The 18,122-nt window shown below is 39.0% G+C and overlaps 1 protein-coding gene across 1 annotated transcript in view; it reads left to right on the plus strand.

The window, feature by feature from the left end:
• LOC308507234 (cadherin-related family member 3-like) overlaps positions 1-18,122 on the plus strand; it is an 87,897-nt gene that overhangs the window by 54,305 nt on the left and 15,470 nt on the right. Inside the window, exons 8-11 of the mRNA XM_081071938.1 lie at positions 1,540-1,717; positions 3,514-3,676; positions 5,683-5,785; positions 13,517-13,615. Coding sequence (XP_080928064.1) covers positions 1,540-1,717; positions 3,514-3,676; positions 5,683-5,785; positions 13,517-13,615 — 543 coding nt within the window. The remainder of the gene's footprint in view (positions 1-1,539; positions 1,718-3,513; positions 3,677-5,682; positions 5,786-13,516; positions 13,616-18,122) is intronic.

Raw genomic sequence — 18,122 nt, forward strand, 5'->3', positions numbered from 1 at the left:
TTCTCTCTCCCTGTCTCTCTCTCTCTCTCTCACCTCTTTGGTTACTGTCTCTCTTTGTCCATTACACTGCAGCCAAAACACTAGGCTGCCTGCCCTAGGACCTTGTGATGGAGGAATATTTTTCTGTGAGTCCCCAAATGATGTAGAGCAGGGGTGTCAAAACTGCGACCAGGGGGCCAACTGTGGTCCATGATCCATTGTTAATTGGCCCGCAGCAAATTCCAAAAATATATTTAGTTTACTTAAATAAACCAAGTGAAGCAATACGTACTTCATCTCGAGTGAGTGGCCCGGATGTTTGTGTATTTTACTGCATATGGCCCTTGGTGAAAACCGTTGAAAAAAGTTTGGACACCCCTGGTGTAGATGATGTTGGATCTGCCGGCAGTTTCTGGGTGTGGGCCGGGATCCTGTCTCGTGAGACCAAAGATTGGAAACATGGACCCAGGAGAAGCAAAGAGTTTTAAAAAGAGGATAGTTTATTGAAAGCAAAGGGTTAGAGCTCCTGAGCAGGAAGGGGTCCCAAATGGGGGTGGCCCCGCGACTGAGGCAAAAGCTCTACTTTTATACCTTCCCTTGCTTGTTTGGGGGAGAGGAGTTGTTTGAAGAAGGGATCTGTTTGAAGAAGGGAACTGGTACCTTCTAATGAAATTCGTCTACCAGGTTTGTTCTGCTTGTCCATTCTGAAGGAATTAGCAAAGTAACCCACTCTTATCAGATTTGTTCTGTTTGTCAGGCCAAAAGGAATTTTATGATTAACCTCAGGGCCTTGTTACATTTTGTCCTGGAAGGAAGGAGTGTTTTCAAAACCTGGAGTTTTAGGATATCGCTGTCTTTTGTTTATTCCACCAGGGACCTCCCTGTCTACCTAGGGACATGCTAACTATCCTGTCTCACTTGGTCCTTGCATTTTTCAGAACCTCACCATTAAACGTTATTTTTTATCACATTATAGTTTTCATTTCCTTAATAATATGTCTATTGAAAAAAAGTTTTTACATTTGTTTAGTGGTTTGTTTCCCAGCTCAGATTGTAAATTACATAAAGGGAGGGACTTCACTGTGGTATATACAGTATTCAGCACACTTCCTGGCACATAGCTGTCATTCCATAAATGTGTGTTGAATGAATGAATGGATAGATTGGGTGGAAGAGAATACAGTGAGTCATGATCAGATTATCATGTTTTCATTACTGTGTTCTCTCTGCTGGGAATCATCTCCTTCCATTCACCCCCATTTCCTTACCCAATACTCGTATATCCTCCAAGGCCTACATTAAGGGCCCCTTCTTCTAGAAAGTCTTCCCTGGTCCCCTAAGTCAAAAACAATTTTGTTTTTTTACCGGCTAACATAACATGATTAATGAGGGCAATTTGGTGATAAACAATTCCACAAAGTACCTACATTTTAAATCATTTTCTTAATTCTAATGAACAAGGCTTAATTCACACTTTGTCTCTTTCGTTGCTATGTAATTAAGTAATTTTGAAAATGATGGCATGGGCCGGTTTGCCGCAAGATATGTTGTTTGTTACAGAGCATGGGACCGTGGTTACTGCTGCCCGCCTTGATGTGGAGAGAGCTGGGTTTGCGCGTGTCCAGTCCTTCTCCATTAAGGCTTGTGACGATGACCGGAGGTGTGCAGCCATTCTAGTGACTGCCAATATCCACGGCATAAATGACAACTCACCTTTCTGTGATCGGTATCTGATTAGGTGAGCTGAGATGAGTGGGCAGGGCTAAGAATTCAGGGTGAGCAGCGAATTCAGAGTGAGTTATTGGCTCAACTAAAAATGTGGTTAATCATTGCATTGACTCCTGTCCAGTCTCATATTCCAGTCTTCAGAAATGACCTGCTGAAAGCTGAGTTCACTGGATCGGACAGTAAGTTGTTAAAAGCATATGTTTTGGAGTCACAGACCTGCCTTGGAATCCTGGTTCTATCACTTATCAGCTATGTGCTCTTGGGTAATTACTTAAGCTCTTTGATCTTCAGTTTCTTTCTTTATAAAATGGACTGACAATAGTACTTACTCGTTAGGATGTTGTGAAGAATAAATGGGATAATTTATGGAACATTCTGAGCACAGTGCTGAGCATGTGGTGTCCATTTCATAAATGCTATTTATCACAGTTCCATAATCTCATTTCTGAAACCCTTGGCACGGGATATGGTTCAGGATAAAGACATTTTTGAATTTTAGAAATGTCATATGGTGTATATACCCTATATTATGCAAATACCCCAAATTCAAATCTATGAATATATCTGTAGTAAAATATATGAACACTCACACTAAGTGGGACAAAGAAAGATTTGTCAGTTCAAGTAATGTTTGCACGTCAAAAATTTAAGGTCAGAACAGGTTTTTGTGTTAAATAAGTTATGAGAAAATTCTGAGTTTCAGAGCTTTTGGATTTCGGAGTTTGGATAGGGATTATGGTACTGTATTCCTGTCAGCATGACTATTTTTCTTATTTGAGGGTCAGTCTCCAAACATCTCTGTCACTTTTCTATGTCCCTCCTGCTCCCAGTCTCTCACCTACACATAGAACATCTGCCCCTATGGTTTCTCAGCTTTCTTCTTGATTGTCTAGCTTCTGATAATTACTACCCCTGTGGTCTTGTTTGGGTCCCCAGTACTCTACCTTTCAAGTGGAGATGATAATTGCACCTACCTCATAGCACTGTTGTTCAGTATAGGGTTTGGCATAACATTGGTAAATGTTATCCTTTGTCATCCTTCTCTTTTTTCTTCTTGTTCCCCCAGGAGGGTCATAGTTAATTAACCAAATACTCTTCCCACTCCCATGCTGCACTCTGTGCTATGGCCCCTGAAGGAGTATTGCTATGTTCATTTGCTATAAGGAGCTTGTATCTTGTCAGGGTGATAAGATGCATATATGTCTGTAAAACAATAGTAAAACATACAACATTTTAAAAATTAAGTTACATGTGTTGTGCTTTCATTGTTAAGAGGAAGAACATGTGGGACTGGAGTATTCAGGGGAGCTTTTCCCAAAGGAGTGATGCTAGTCTTTGAAGAATGAATAGATAGAATTTAGAGGTTGAAGGCTTACGAGTGAGCATTTGGGGCACAGAGATCACAGTGAAGAAATGGGAGAATCCTGAGAGATGGAAGTTAGCTCACTGTGACGATAGCATGGAAGGATTGTTCCTCTTGACCACACAGATGCTCTCGATTAGAAAAATCCCACTCACCTGAGTGGAGGTGATATCCTTCTCTGTTGAGGGATATCCTTGATAGACTTCCAAAGAAGTACAGAGCTGGATGCAGAGAAGAAATGCTCCCAGAAAATTAGGAAAATCTTACCAAATTCATAGCACCTTTTGGCTTCCCAGATGATACCTCAAACTTGGACTGCCCCAGGATAAACAGGGCAGTCACATATATGCATTATTCAAACTAGTGGGTGTTTATTGGAAAAAGATTACATTTTTAAAGACCACCTATCTAAACTGATTTTTTTATCTTAAAAAATAAAACAGGTACACAGGCAAGGAGGTGATTGCAAATGACACAGTAGTTGCAAAACTCTCATGTCATGATCTTGATGACCCTCCTGATACAATACATTATGCTTCAAGCTCGGGGCCAGTTGGTTCTGGACAACTCTTTGAGCAAGTGCCAAATGCTGAAAATGTCATCCAGGTGAGCTCCAGCTGCTGTATCTCCCGGGAGTTTTCCTCAGGAGATGGAGTCATTTCATTGGCACAGCTGGGTGCTGGTACAATCAGCAGAAGGACCTCTGACACTGCAGAGAGGGTCTGGCCCCCTCTGCTGTCTTACTGGAAGGCATTTGGGCAAGTCCTTCATTATCTTGGTGCCAGCTGTCTTTTTCTCCTTCTTGTAATGAGCACAAAATAACTTACTTCCCACTGAGCTGGGAAATGAATCAGAGGCTAGAAAGCATGCTGATTTCCTCAGAGATAAGTCCGTGTGACTACACATGTTATGATGGCTGATTCTCTTGGCACCGGGACTGGTAGGTCAGCTCCTCCTCCCTTCATCCTCTTGAGATTCTAGACTTCCCATTGGCAGAGGATGGACAATAAAACCCCCCCCCCACCCACACAACGATGGAATTCTGCCTTGGAAGAAATTCTTTTTTTCAAAATCTTAATTTCCACAGGTCTTTATTTGAAAGTGCCATTGCCTGTTAGGTTGGCATAATTGTTCCTTAACCTCAACGACAGCACACACCCCCTCTTAGTCAGAAGATATGGCTGAGAAAGCCACTAAAGGCCTCTTCTTTTGCTTTTGTCCTAACTCTGAATTTTCTTGACAAACTCCACAAGCTACAAACTGAGCTTTTGCATATGTTGTGAATTTTGGAAGCTTAGGCACTGAGCCAAGACGTTTTTGAGGTTGATGTTCATTTTGAAATGCAATGCCAACCTGTCATTTTAAAAAATGGAGTTTGGATAAAGATAGGAGTTTTGTAAACATGATGCCAACTCACATTTGGGCCCTCACATATGCTTGCTCTATTTATGAATAACTCCCTCCACCCATCACCCACCTCTAATTAATTTCTACATTTTCATAATTATCCTTTAGGTCAGGGTTATCCAAACTTTTTTCAACTTTTTTCACCAAGCGCCATATGCGGTAAAATACACAAACAGCTGGGCAACTCACTCGAGGTGAAGTACGTATTGCCTCACCTGGTTTATTTAAGTAAACTAAATATATTTTTGGAATTTGCTGTGGGCCAATTAAAAATGGATTGCGGGCCACACTTGGCCTGTGGGCCGCAGTTTGGACACCCCTGCTTTAGGTCTTAAATGTCTCTTATTCCTACAAGTTTTCTTTTACCACCATAACTGTCTTAGTTCTGGCTATGAGCTCATATTATAAATTCTACTTTCCCTATCAAAACACTTATTAGACTATTATAACTGCCTATTTAATTAATCTTTTCTCATTAGACCGTAGCCTTACATATGTTTCTGAGTGGTTCATTTTTGTGTACCAACACTTCATATAGTGCTTGGTGCATAGTGGCCACTCAACAAACTTGAGTGAATGTATGAATGCATGACATACTCAATTTTTTTAAATGTCATTGTTCCTAAACACCTGGATACTCGATATCATATTGACCTATTCTAATTAATGCCAACTAAGATTCGTGCCAACACTATAATATTAGGATTATCTTCAAGTCTCTACCATGGGATCATATTGTTTATTGCTGTATCTCTAAATCTTCCAACTCTACCTGGTGCTTAATTAGTACTCAATAAATATTTTTAAAATGGCGAGTGACTTGTCATAATAGGAATAATGTACATTTATTATAGTGCTTTATCAATAACAGAGTACTTTCAAACTATTTTCTCTTTTCAAATATGTTGCCTAAGGTCACACAACTAGCATTCAATGAAGACAGGATATGACCCATGCTTTTCTTCTATTATGGCAGGATATTTTGTCCAAAAATAAGATACCCTGGAAGGTGATTAAATGTCTCTCTTTTTCCCACCAAAATGCTTACTGTGTGTGCCAGTTTTTGACCAGTCTCAGGCATATTCTGATGTCATCTTTATTAAATGAAAATGGCCATACACTTGCCTTTTGCAGAATGATTTATTGCTTGAAACATGTACATTAAAAAGGTCAGTCCTTTTCCTGAAATAATTTTATTCTAAAAGGTTGCCAAAGAACTGGATTATGAAAACCCAGAGATGATTGCAGCTGGAAACATCTATGAAATGATGATTTCAGTATTTGATGACCTACGTCCCTCCCACACAGGTAAGCTTGATACACTTTTCAATGAGCAGTAAGTGCCCTTTCTTTAGACTCTTCATTTCAGGTTTTAAAATGTAAAAATTCATTAGTCTTAGGATAGTTTTGTTAAGTTAAGCAAAAGAGGAAGGGGAGAATTATATAGACTCGTGTTGGAGGTTATCATTTAACTTTGGGAAGTTTTTTTCACCTCCTAGCAGCACCTTCAGCAATAGAACGTTTTAAACACAGCTCTGGCTAGAGATCCCTGGGACCAGAGGTGGCAGGGGATGTGTAGAGCCCAACCTTCACGACTGACGCTTAAATGACCTTATGTCTAGTGTCTTCGTCCATTCAGGCTGCATAACAAAATACCCTAGACTGGGTGGCTTATAAATAACAGAAATTTATTTCTCAAAGTTCTGGAGGCTGGAAAATCCAAAATCAAGGTGCCAGCAGATCTGGTGAAATCCTGCTTCCTAGGTCATAGATGTCCATCTTCTCACTGTAACCATACATGATAGAAGGAGTAAGGGAGCTCTCTGGAGTCTCTTTTATAAAGGCTCTAATCCTATTCATGAGGGTTCTACTCTTATAATTTAATTACCTCCGAAAGGACCCATCTCCGGGTACCATCACATTGGGGAAATAAGTTTCAACATAAAAATTGTGGAGGGATACAATTATTCAGTGCATGACATTAAGTAATGCCAAACATCTCTTATTTGGAAAGAGCCAGATATTGGGTAACATGTAGTATAAACAAATGAGTAACCGAATGCTTTTTAAAGGTATTTTATTGGAATTATTTTATATAATATAGGTAGAGCCATTATTAACACAAACCATGGGACACTTGCCAAGTTCCACAGCTCATTCCCTTCATGAAAGTTCAAAGAGTGGTCAGCCCTCTCTGCTGTTTGGTATTCTTATAACTATGACACCATTTTGGGCCAGCCTGTGCTAGAATGGGCCTTTGCTGCACAAAAATTAAATTCACCCAGATTGCACTGTCATAGTCCTTTGGCATTTGTGGATTTAACAGACTTGCTTTTGCAATTTGCAAAACACCCTGAGGCAAAGACATGGTGCTGTGGAGCCAGAGCGTGTCTAGCTGGTGAGTAAGTTTAGCCAACCACTGGACACCTGCTTCTTTCTGCTTATTGTTGTACAAATGAGAACTCACACGGAGTGCCCAAAGGGGTCATTTATATATTACCACACTTTAAGAGTGAATTTGTTGCCATAGAAATATTTGTGATACTAGGGGTTCACAAAAGTTTCTGGATATATCTATTTTTAATGCTAGGTTCTGTTTTATCTGGAAAGTACAGTACTAAATGAGCTAGCAGGTGATTGGCATCAAAGATGTTCAAGACGGTGTCGGTGTTGGGGTGGTGAACACAGGCGTAGCAGTAGAAAATCAGTGCTGGGTAAGGGAGAGCCTACGTAGAAGTGGAGTTTGGGTTTCAGCTCTTGTGCCAATTCTGATCCATTGGTGGTGTTTGCCTGGATCATTGAGTTGAGAAGGAATCTGAGATTGCATTTGGAAGAAGTGGGAAAGAGTACTTTGTTATGGATATTGGAGGGTGGAATGATGGTGTGTGTCTAGAGGTTTGCAACCAAAGGGAACTTAATGCTGAATTTTTTTTCTTTTCTTTTATTTATTTTTACATCCCTCACACCGTGAACCCCCTCCCCCCATCCACCACCACCCCGACCTCACACCGAGCCATCACATTATACACATAAAATTATAGTTGGCATTCATTAATGTCCAGCCTCTGGTGTACAATGCCCTGACCAGGCATCCACAATGCTGAATTTTAAGGAACAGATCTACAGCTGTTTAAATCCTTCTAGCTTGACAGAGATAGAGTTTTAATGGGGTTAAGTTCACAAATGTGTTTTTTAGGCTTGAGACCCAATCTGTGGAGAAGTGATGTGGTAGAAGACAGGGACACATGATGACAAGCATGACAGTATGCCCAGAAGTGTTGTTGTGTTTTCTCTGCTCCCCACACATAGAGTTTTAGTGTTTCATGCAAAAGCTTGTTACGTGGCCCAAAAGACCTTTTAGGTTTCTCTTGCAGCCACTCAGCCTCTTGGCCTAAGTAATCAAATAAAGAACCTGTTCCTCTCACCAGACTTGAGCCTTTCTCCAATATGGACAGAAACCAAAATCTCACAGTAATAAATTTACATCCTCCCTGGTTTTCATACACCAACATATTCACAACAGCTAACAGCTCATAAAGGGTGCTTGTAACACCCCACATGTGGTTCCATTTTTATAGGCCAGGTAATTAGCAAAGTTTTAAGTCTTTATGGATGCAATAAAAATCACAGTACAGCAAAGATATGAATGGCACCTGCTCCTCTAGCACATAAATGGGATTTTTGAAGGCGACATAGAGGCTTTCATATACTAACTATGACAATTAGGTTCGCAAACTCATCCTAGAAAAAGTGCCACATACCTCATTGCTGAATATCACTACGGTCACCTACAAAGTACTCCCTTCGGGAAGCTGTGCACCAACACCAGCCTCTAGGCCACCCTTCAAAGTAGTTTTGGAACTCTTTTTCTGGAATGGCCATCAGAGCTGTTGTCGTATTACCCTTGATGTCCTGACTGTCATCAAAATGTCTTCCTTTCAATATTTCCTTTATCTTTGGGTAAAGAAAGAAGTCATTGGGTGCCAGATCAGGTAAATAGGGAGGATGTTCCAATACAATTATTTGTTTACTGGCTAAAAACTCCCTCACAGACAGTGCCGTGTGAGCTGGTGCATTGTTGTGATACAAGAGCTCCTTCAGGACCATTTTTGCACACACCAAGATTTTCAGTTAAGATTTTCCTGACTGTTTCTCTATCAATGTTTACTTAGTCTGCTATGCTTCTCACAGTCAGCTGACTACTTTGACCCCAAATTCGATGAATTATTGCAATGTTTTCATCAGTACTGCTCGTTACTGGCCACTCTGAACTCTCTTCATCAGTGACGAATTCTCTCCCCTCAGAAAAACATTTAATTTGTCTGCACACTGCCATTTTCTTCACGGCATTATCTCCGTAAACTTGGACTAACATGTCCCTGATTTCACTTCCATTCTTCCCAAGTTTAACAAGAAATTTAATGTTTTTTCGTTGCTCCAATTCAAGCTCAGACATTCTTGGGATGGCACACAAAAACACTCAACAACAATAATGAACACCACTCAGCAAGACACCGCCACACGTTGACATGAACACAGCTGCGGGACACTGATATACCAAGGTTATGAAACCTTTCTGAGCTGTTTGTACAGTGCTGCCACTGTAAGTGCACGGTGGCAAGTTCGCGAACTTAATTGTCAGACCGCATAAATCTCCTGTCTCTGTGAAACACTGCTTCCTAACCTTTCTTGAAGGTCTTGGATACATTTGAGATGCTGATAAAAGCTACAGACCCTATTCCTAGAAAAATGCATGTATATTAATATTATAATATATAGCAAATTACGAAGAATACCATAGATTCTCTAAAGTAAAAGTTCTATAGATCCCAAAGTAAATTTTTTTGTTTGACACATGTGGCATAGATTTTCAGAAGATAAAGTATACGATTGTTCTTTGGAACATGATTTCTACAAGATAATCCACTAAAGAATTCCATTGTTAAATGACTTTGGAGAGTGATGCATACCTTGAATTTCAAAATACCTAATGACATTTCAGAAACCGTAAGAAGTCTTGCCATAAAAAACTTTTAATCTTTTTTAACTTAGCATTTTATATTTGACACATTAAGCATTTCACAGGAGACATTTTGGGAGATGTTGGCAGACACAGCTAAGTCCAATACCCACTCAGCAACTTACTAGCTATGTTACCTAGCAAAAAACTTAATTTTGAGAGCCTCAGTTTTCTCATCTGTAAAAAGGGGACAAAAATACTATTACAAATGCCTTGCATAGTAACTGCTAATTATTTTATTTTTAATTATAAAAAGTTTTCATCTTTGCAATTTGTTTGCTTTTATGTTTGACCATCAAATTCCTTCTTTTTGACAACTTTCTGATATGCTAGTTTGAGCTTGTTGGTCTGAAATATAGAATTTCTTTTCTATAACACACCATATGTAAACATCTGACTGAGATGAGTAAAATGTAACTACTTTTTACTTAACCTTTTATAGTATGAAAAAACTTTATTGGGCACTATTTCCTTTTGTCCTCATATACACACTGTGATTGAAACTGATGTTATTCCTTTTTTATTAATGAAGAAACTAGGCCTCTGAAAAGTTAAGGTCAAGGCCATAATGCATATGTCAAAGCCAATCCTTGAAGTTTTCTGTCTCTTTCCGTTCTACCTCTTAGGATATATAGTAAAAGAATGGGGAATGTCATATGCTAGGTTGACAGTAACACCACCAAGAAACTAACTCTCTAATGGAAAAGATTATACTCATGAAAAATGCAATAAACTTTCTTTTGTAAAATATATAATTATACACACATATATCACTATTGTATAAAATAAAATATAATGTGCAGACATTATATACCTTTTAAATTTTTTTTTATTTTTCAGTTATAGTTGGCATACAATATTATATTGTTTCAAGTGTATAACACAGTGATTAGACATTTACATAACTAACAAAGTGATCCCCCCGATAAGTCTAGTACCCATCTGACACCATACATAGTTATTACCATGTCATTGACTATATTCCTCATGCTATACTTTACATGCCATGACTATTCTGTAACTACTAATTTGTACTTAATCCCTTCTCCTTTTTCACTCACCCCCAACCTCCTCTCAGCTGGCAACCATCAAAATGTTTTCTGTATCTGTAAGTTTGTTTCTGTTTTGTTTGTTTATTTATTTTATGTTTTAGACTCCACATATAAGTGAAATCATATGGCATTTGTCTTTCTCTGTCTGACTTATTCCACTCAGCACAATACCCTCTAGGTCCATCCATGCTGTTGTAGATTGCAAAAATTTCTTTTTTTAAAGATTTTTATTAAAATATAGCTAACATACAATATTATATTAGTTTCAGCTATATAACATAGTCATTCAACATTTATATACCTAAAGAAGTGATCACCATACAAGTCCAGCAACCATCTGACACCATACCACGCTATCACAATATTATTGACTATATTACCTATGCTGTACATTATATCCCCACGACCCATTTATTTTGTACCTGGAAATTTGAATCTCCCACTCTCCCCACACTCCTTCTCCCCTTTTCAATTTTTGATTACAGTTGACAGGTGTACAGCGTAGTGGTTAGATGTTTATATAATTTAAGAAACAATCCCCCTTTTTCCATCATTATTTCTTCAAATAGGTTTTCAATTTCTTGCTCTGTCTCTTTTCCTTCCGGTACCCCTATGATGCTTGATGTTGTCCCAGAGGCCCTTTAAACTATCCTCTTTTTGTTTTTGTTTTTGATTCTTTTCTCTTTTTGCTGTCATGTTTGGGTGTTTTCTGCTACCTTCTCTTCCAAATCACTGATTTGAACCTCTGCTTCATCTAATCTACTGTTGATTCCCTGTAAAATGGGGGGTCCCTGTAATGTATTCTTTATTGCAGTTATTGTATTCTTCATTTCTGACTGGTTCTTTTTTTCATGTTTTCTATCTCCTTTTTTATGTTTCCTATCTCTTTCTTGAAGTTCTCACTGAGATCACTGAGCATCCTTATAACCAGTGTGTTGAACTCTGCATCTGGTAAATTGCTTATGTTTACTTTGTTTAGTTTGTTTTCTAGAATTTTGTTCTGTTTTTTTATTTGGGAAATGTTTCTTTGTCTTCCCATTTTGGCTGCCTCCCTGCTATGACTCCCCGTCTTTGTAGTGGCCTTATGTAGCAGATGTCCTGTGGGGCCCAGTGGTACAGTCTCCCTGGTCACCAGGGCCGGGTGCTCCAGGTGTATCCTTTGTGTGACTTGTGTGTGCCCTCCTGTTGTAGTTGAGCCTTGGTTGTTGTTTGCATGTCAATGGAAGGGACTGACCCGTGGGCTGCTTGGTTGTGAGGACTGGCTGTGATTATAGTGGAGGAGCTATTGTACACGGGCTGACCCTATGGAGCAGGATATGCTTTAGCAGGGTTCTGGTGCCTGCCCAGTGTGCCCTTTGGGTGTGTCGTCTATGGAGGTGTCCTGGTGGTGCTCTGGCATGGTCCAAAACTGGCCGTTGGGTGTGCTGTCTCTGGGGCCTCCTGGCAGGGGACCTGCTACATACTAGGTTCAACCTTTGCCTGTGCCCTACCTGGGGCCACTTGGTCTGAGCCACACAGTGATTTTCAGATGTCTCCCTCCTGCACTGGGCTTGGAGTTGCCTGGAGAGGCTAGGCTGTGAACCAAGGGCAACTGCCACTAGTGCTGCACTTGGGGCTGCTTAGCAAGAGGCACAGGGCTTGTCAAGGCCAGATGCTAATTTTTTGGTATTTGTGAACCTTTGAGAGCATTTAGAAAATCCTGTAGCATGAGCCAAGACAGGCCATTTGCATGGAAAAGCCACTGGAAGCTGCTTGAGTGGGCCTATAAATTAGATGGGGTGGGATCTCAGGGAATCACCAGAAGTGGGTAAATGGTGTTAGCCAGGTTGATGGAGACTCAGACGTGGTGCCCACCTGAGTCTGCATGCTTGGAGCAGGGAGGACTCATCCAAGAAACAATGGCTTCTGCCACCACTTCTGTCTGGGAGAAAACTGCCCCTCCAGCCCTTGCCCTAAAGCCAGACAATTCAGTTCCTTCCTGTATGTCTGTGGCACTTTTGAGCTGCTGCTCCAGCACTGGAGCTCAGAGTGAGTGAATCCATCAGCGAGTAAGTCCATGTGTGGGCCCCTTAAGAGAAAACCCTGGGACTCCAGCCACACTTTGTCTCACTCAGCCACAGTCTCTGCTGATTTTCACAGCCAGAAATTGTGGGGACTTCTCTTCCTGGCACTGGAACTCTGTGCTGAGGAGCCTGGTGTGAGGTTGGGACACCTTGCTCCTCAGGGGGTTCTCTCCAGCTGAGACATCTCTGTCTATTTTTAACCTCCACAAGTGGACGTGAGACTAGCCTGCTCTTCATCTCCACCCCTCCTAGGAGTCTCGAGTTAGCTTCTTCTGCATATCCTTAGTTATAGGACTTCTGTTCAACTAGACCTCAGGTGATTCTCCATGATGGTTGTTCTGTAGTTTCGTTGTAATTTTGATGTGGTTGTAAGGATGCAAGCACAACATTTATCTCCTCCACCATCTTTTTTTTTAATTTAATTTTTTTATTGGGGAATACCGGGGAACAGTGTGTGTCTCCAGGGCCCATAAGTCATTGTCCTACGATCTAGCTGTGGAGGGCGCAGCTCAAATCCAAGTCCAGTAGCGATTTTCAATCTTTAGTTGCTGGGGGCACAGCCCTCCATCACATGTGGGAATTGAACTGGCCACCTTGTTGTTGAGAGCTTGTCCTCTAATCAACTGAGCTGTCAGCCGCCCCTCCTCCACCATCATAACCAGTAAAAAAAGGACTCTCAAATATGTATCTTTGACTATATCTGGTGCTTTGGCTAGCACCAAAATTTATTGTGTTCCTTGAGAATGCTGACTCTGGGAACAAGCATCATATGGGACCAAAGAGAATCCCATTGTGGTTTCAAAATCCTCCACTAAGCCTGTTCCTGGGGGCACATTTAGTTTGTTTGTTTGTAGACTGAAACCCTCACCACAACAAAGTGTTTATTCACTGTTCAATTTTACAGTAACTGTGACGATCATTGTAGAGATTGCTCCGGCCAATGATTTCAGCCCTGTATTTAAAGCTGCGCACTATTTGTTCTCTGTTCCGGAAACATCAGGAGGTAAGATATCCCTTACGTCTATGGTGTTGAAGCATTCATAAGGGAACATCTACCAGATCCCAAATGAGTGACCAATGGAAAACAGCATGTTAGCTGACAAAACAGAAGCAGGTGAGGAAGCTATGTGGGGCTCCAGACCTTCAGACAACATCTCTCGAGTGGGTCCTCAAGATTTGGCTTGAATACTTCAAAGGATGAATGAAACCAATTTTGTACTAGAGTCAAATCATATTGACTTACAAGAGCCAATTGTTAAATTTTCAGGAATTTTATAACCTGATTATTAACTGGCATTAAAAATAAAATTATATATAATGTAATTATATAAATTATATTAAAGACAAAATTAATAAATACTCAAAACTCAGCACTTCTTAATTATATTGCTACAATTTACTATTATCTATACCCTTGATGTTGTTTATATCTATTGGCTCTGCATGGTGAAATTCTGTATATATAATGGTTTGCTACTGCACTTCTTTTCCCAACTTAGTATCATTATGTTGATAACTAAGAATTAGCAATGGTGGGACTATTTACACCATGAAAATAGGCAAATACTGCACATCAGGGCTTCATTATTATTATTTTTTGATTATTGTAACCAAAATCGAGGAAATATTTTTCTAGAAATCAAAAACTATTATCCTATTCAGCAAAGAAGTCATTCTCATCATTGATGAGGTAGTGGAGCTCTGACATTGTTTCACTTTCTCCTTACTCTTTAATATAAAGGAAAACATTAACTAACATTCATACTGGAACTACTTTTATTGTCAATTGCAATCATAGTATGGCTGGATAGGAGAATTAGGCAAAAATCAATGAAAGAATTCTGGGAGAATCAATCGTTTATGTGGAAATTCACATTAAAGAATATTGTATTTTTTATTATTATTGGTAAATTTTATGCTATACATATATTATATCAGTAAATTTGTAATAAACATGTATTTATGTAAACATATATTGACACACACACTTTCTGTTTTTTGTTGTTGTTTGTTTGTTTTAGAGAGTTGGTTGTTAATCATTTGCCAGTATATCACCAGGTGAAACCCACTACTTTAAATGGGTTTATTTCCTTGGCAGACATTAATTAGACAATTATTCTGAGGAGAGATTAGGCAGTTAAAAACCCATGTATTTGGATTTCAGTTCTTTGTTTGCCTCACCATGCAGTTTTGGACAAGTTCATGAAATCTCTGTAAAATAAATGCACACCTATGATCCCAGTTCTGGAACATATACAGTTGAATCTTATACAATATGACCAGACAATTCCAGAAAGTTTGCATATAAATTGTATTATTATAAACAGGATCCTGCTCCTCCCCTTAATGATTTTTTGTTATTATTTCTCAAGCACTCAATATTGATTTCTGAGTAATCTTTTGGGGATAGAGCCTCATTACCATAATTTCTTTCCTCCCTTCATGTTCTCCCAGTTCTCTGGTGATCTTCTAGCTCTAGAAAGTTCTAGAAGTAAAAGAGTTTTGTGATGAGTCTTTTTGCAGAAGTTAAATAGTTCACAATTTTCTAATTATCTCCTGGATTATAAAACGTAAATATGGAGCAGAGGATCTGAACATTAACTTCAAGGGAAGTTAGGGAAAAGACCCATAGCCTTCATCAGATTATCAAAGGGATTCAATGGCCCTTCAAAGTTAACAATAACCAGTCTAGATTTTAAAACGGAGACATTTTCTTAATAGACTTAGTTTTTTAGAGCGGTTTTAGAAAAATTGAGAGAAAAGTACAGAGATTTCCCAGACACCCTCTGACCTACACTGACACATGATTATCAGCCAAAGTCCACGTTATTGTTCATTCTTGGTATTGTACATTCCACTGGTTTTGACATGTATCTACCATTATGGTATCATTCAGAATAGTTTTTTACCCTAAAAACCATCTGTGCTTTGCCTATTCATCCTTCCTTTCTCCCTAACACCTAAAACCTCCAGATCGTTTTACTGTCTCTATACTATTGCCTTTTGAGACTGGCAGTTTTTATTTGTTATTTATTTTTTAATTTAAATATGTCAATTATAGTTGACATTCAATATTATATTATTTTCAGGTGTACAACATAGTGGTTAGACATTTATGTAATTTATAAAGTGATACCCCATCCCTGATAGAGACTGGCATTTTTTTTTTAAATAGTATTTTATGGGAACCAAGTGTTTCTTATCAGTTTCTTTTCCAACTATTTGAAGTTGTCCTAAAACGCATTCTATGTTTTGAATGTAGAACTCTCTAAATGTATTGAACACTTTTATGTTTTCTTAAGCAGAATTTAGTACCTTCTTGATGGCTTACGAGAAGAACTTAGAATTTTCAATTACAGAACTGTTGATTTGGAAGGGCTGGAAAGATTCAACCTCTTTATTTTACTATGAGAAAATTGGGACTTGGGAAAGAATTGGATCACAGAGCTAGTGAGTGGCAGAGACAGTGGCTAAATGAGACTACCAAATTCCTCGTCCAGTTCTCTGTTTAGTGTTTCAGCTGCTTTTCTTGGATGGATTTTGATGACGAAAGTCACCAGAAGTTTAGAAACAAGTTCTGAGAATTCTTACAGAGAGAGAAGTGGGTCATTTTTATGTGTATTATTCTCCAAATGACTGACTACTTACTGGTGTAAGTCTCCCCAGAGGGAAGACTTCTAGGTCTTCGTAAAGGAGAAACATGGTGTAGCAGGAAAAAAACATGAGCTTTGGAGTCAGATAGAACTGGATTCAAATTCTGTCTGCCACTGCTAGTCCAATGACTGTAGATAGGTCACATAACATCTATGGGCCTTTGAGTTCTCATCTGTAGAATGGAGATTACAGTAACTATGTCACAGAGTTGAGATGAGGATTAAAGGATAATTGTAGTTATGTAAACTATATGTTACATACTAACAAAAGCCATGATAGTATTGCCAATCATCATCATCATCATCATCATCACTAACATTTATTGAGTGCCTACAATGTACCACAACATTTTCCTTGCCTGTTTTTCTTCCTTCCTTCCTTCTTTCCTTCCTTCCTTCCTTCCTTCCTTCCTTCCTTCCTTCCTTCCTTCCTTCCTTCCTTCCTTCCTTCCTTCCTTCCTTCCTCCCCCTCTCTCCCATCCCTTTATCTCCCCTACCAGAGTACATAAACTGTTTTGAGACAATACCCACCAGAGGAGATACAATCTTCTTCACAACTTAGTGGCAATTTGCTTTAAAGGAGGAAACTGGAAAGTTGAAACTACTCTGAAAACAAAGTCTCCTCAGAACATCAAACATTTAGCCTATAGACCTTGAGGGTATTAGAAAATCCATTAATGTGGAAGTCTTTTCACACTGTGTTGATTAGCACAGAAGGTTTCAGTGTGCCTTGAGGACTACATGAGGTTGTTTTTCCTAGCAAAATCATGGGAATCTATAATCATTAAAGTAAAAACAAACTTTTTATGATGTTATGTGATGAGTAACTGAATCTCTTATTGACAAAAAGCTTCTGGAGGGAGGTAGGAATAGGCAAAAATAATTCTTTTACCAGAAATGATTTAGAAGAAAACACATGAAAATTAAATCACTGTGTTGCAAGTTACAAGGGAAACATTTTATTTCCAATAATTTTTGATAAGTAAGTCTGGCAGAGTTGCCAAGTTTCATAATTACTCTATTTTAAACTTTAGCTAAAGATGCTCAAGATAGCTTTTAGTTTTATTGAAAGGATAATTTTATACCTACAGGAGAGTAAGCTTCCCATTATACTTAACCCGTGTTAAATGTAAAAATGACACCATCTTTGCCCAAGACTGTATGATAGAGATGGCAATTTTACTCTTAATCTATTTTATGTGGCAGTGTATCAGTTGTGGCAGCTTTCTCTTAATAAATCTGCCTTCACACAAGCAATAGGTTGGACTCTTCATGCTCTGGATTTGTCATAATGAAATATTATTTTTTTCCACAGATGTGTTTTCTCTGTTATTAGTATTATGAGTTGTGTTCATTGCCTGCTTAATAACTCATTATAGAGACTGATGAACCTTGATAAAAGAAAGATACAAATTGAGAAAGAAATCCTGTGAGGTTGAAGTTGGTGGTGTACCCATGAAATGGTTTCTTCACTGTAATTTTTCATTCTTGATTATCAGCAACCAAAATGTCCTATACACGTTAGTGAGACTAGTCACTGAGAGGTGGTATTTCACTAAATGGAGGAGGTATGGTATTTGCCATGGAGTTTATAATCCAGGCAGAAAATGATTGGAGGGTAAACCTGTTATATTAGTTATCTATTACTATAAGTATGCCGTGTAATAAAACCCACAAAAAATGAGAGCAATACAACAATAAACATTTAGCCTGTCAGTCTGAGAATTGTCTGGACCATCTGTATGGTTTTGGCTGGAATTGCCCAAAGTTGTGGAAATTGGCTGGCTTTTTGCTGATCTAGTCTGCCTTTAGCTGGGGTGACTGAATGATTTGGCTCCTCTCTCATCCTGCAACAGG

This window comes from Rhinolophus hipposideros, assembly GCF_964194185.1.
Source record: "Rhinolophus hipposideros genome assembly, chromosome: 14".
NCBI classification, from domain to species: domain Eukaryota; kingdom Metazoa; phylum Chordata; class Mammalia; order Chiroptera; family Rhinolophidae; genus Rhinolophus; species Rhinolophus hipposideros.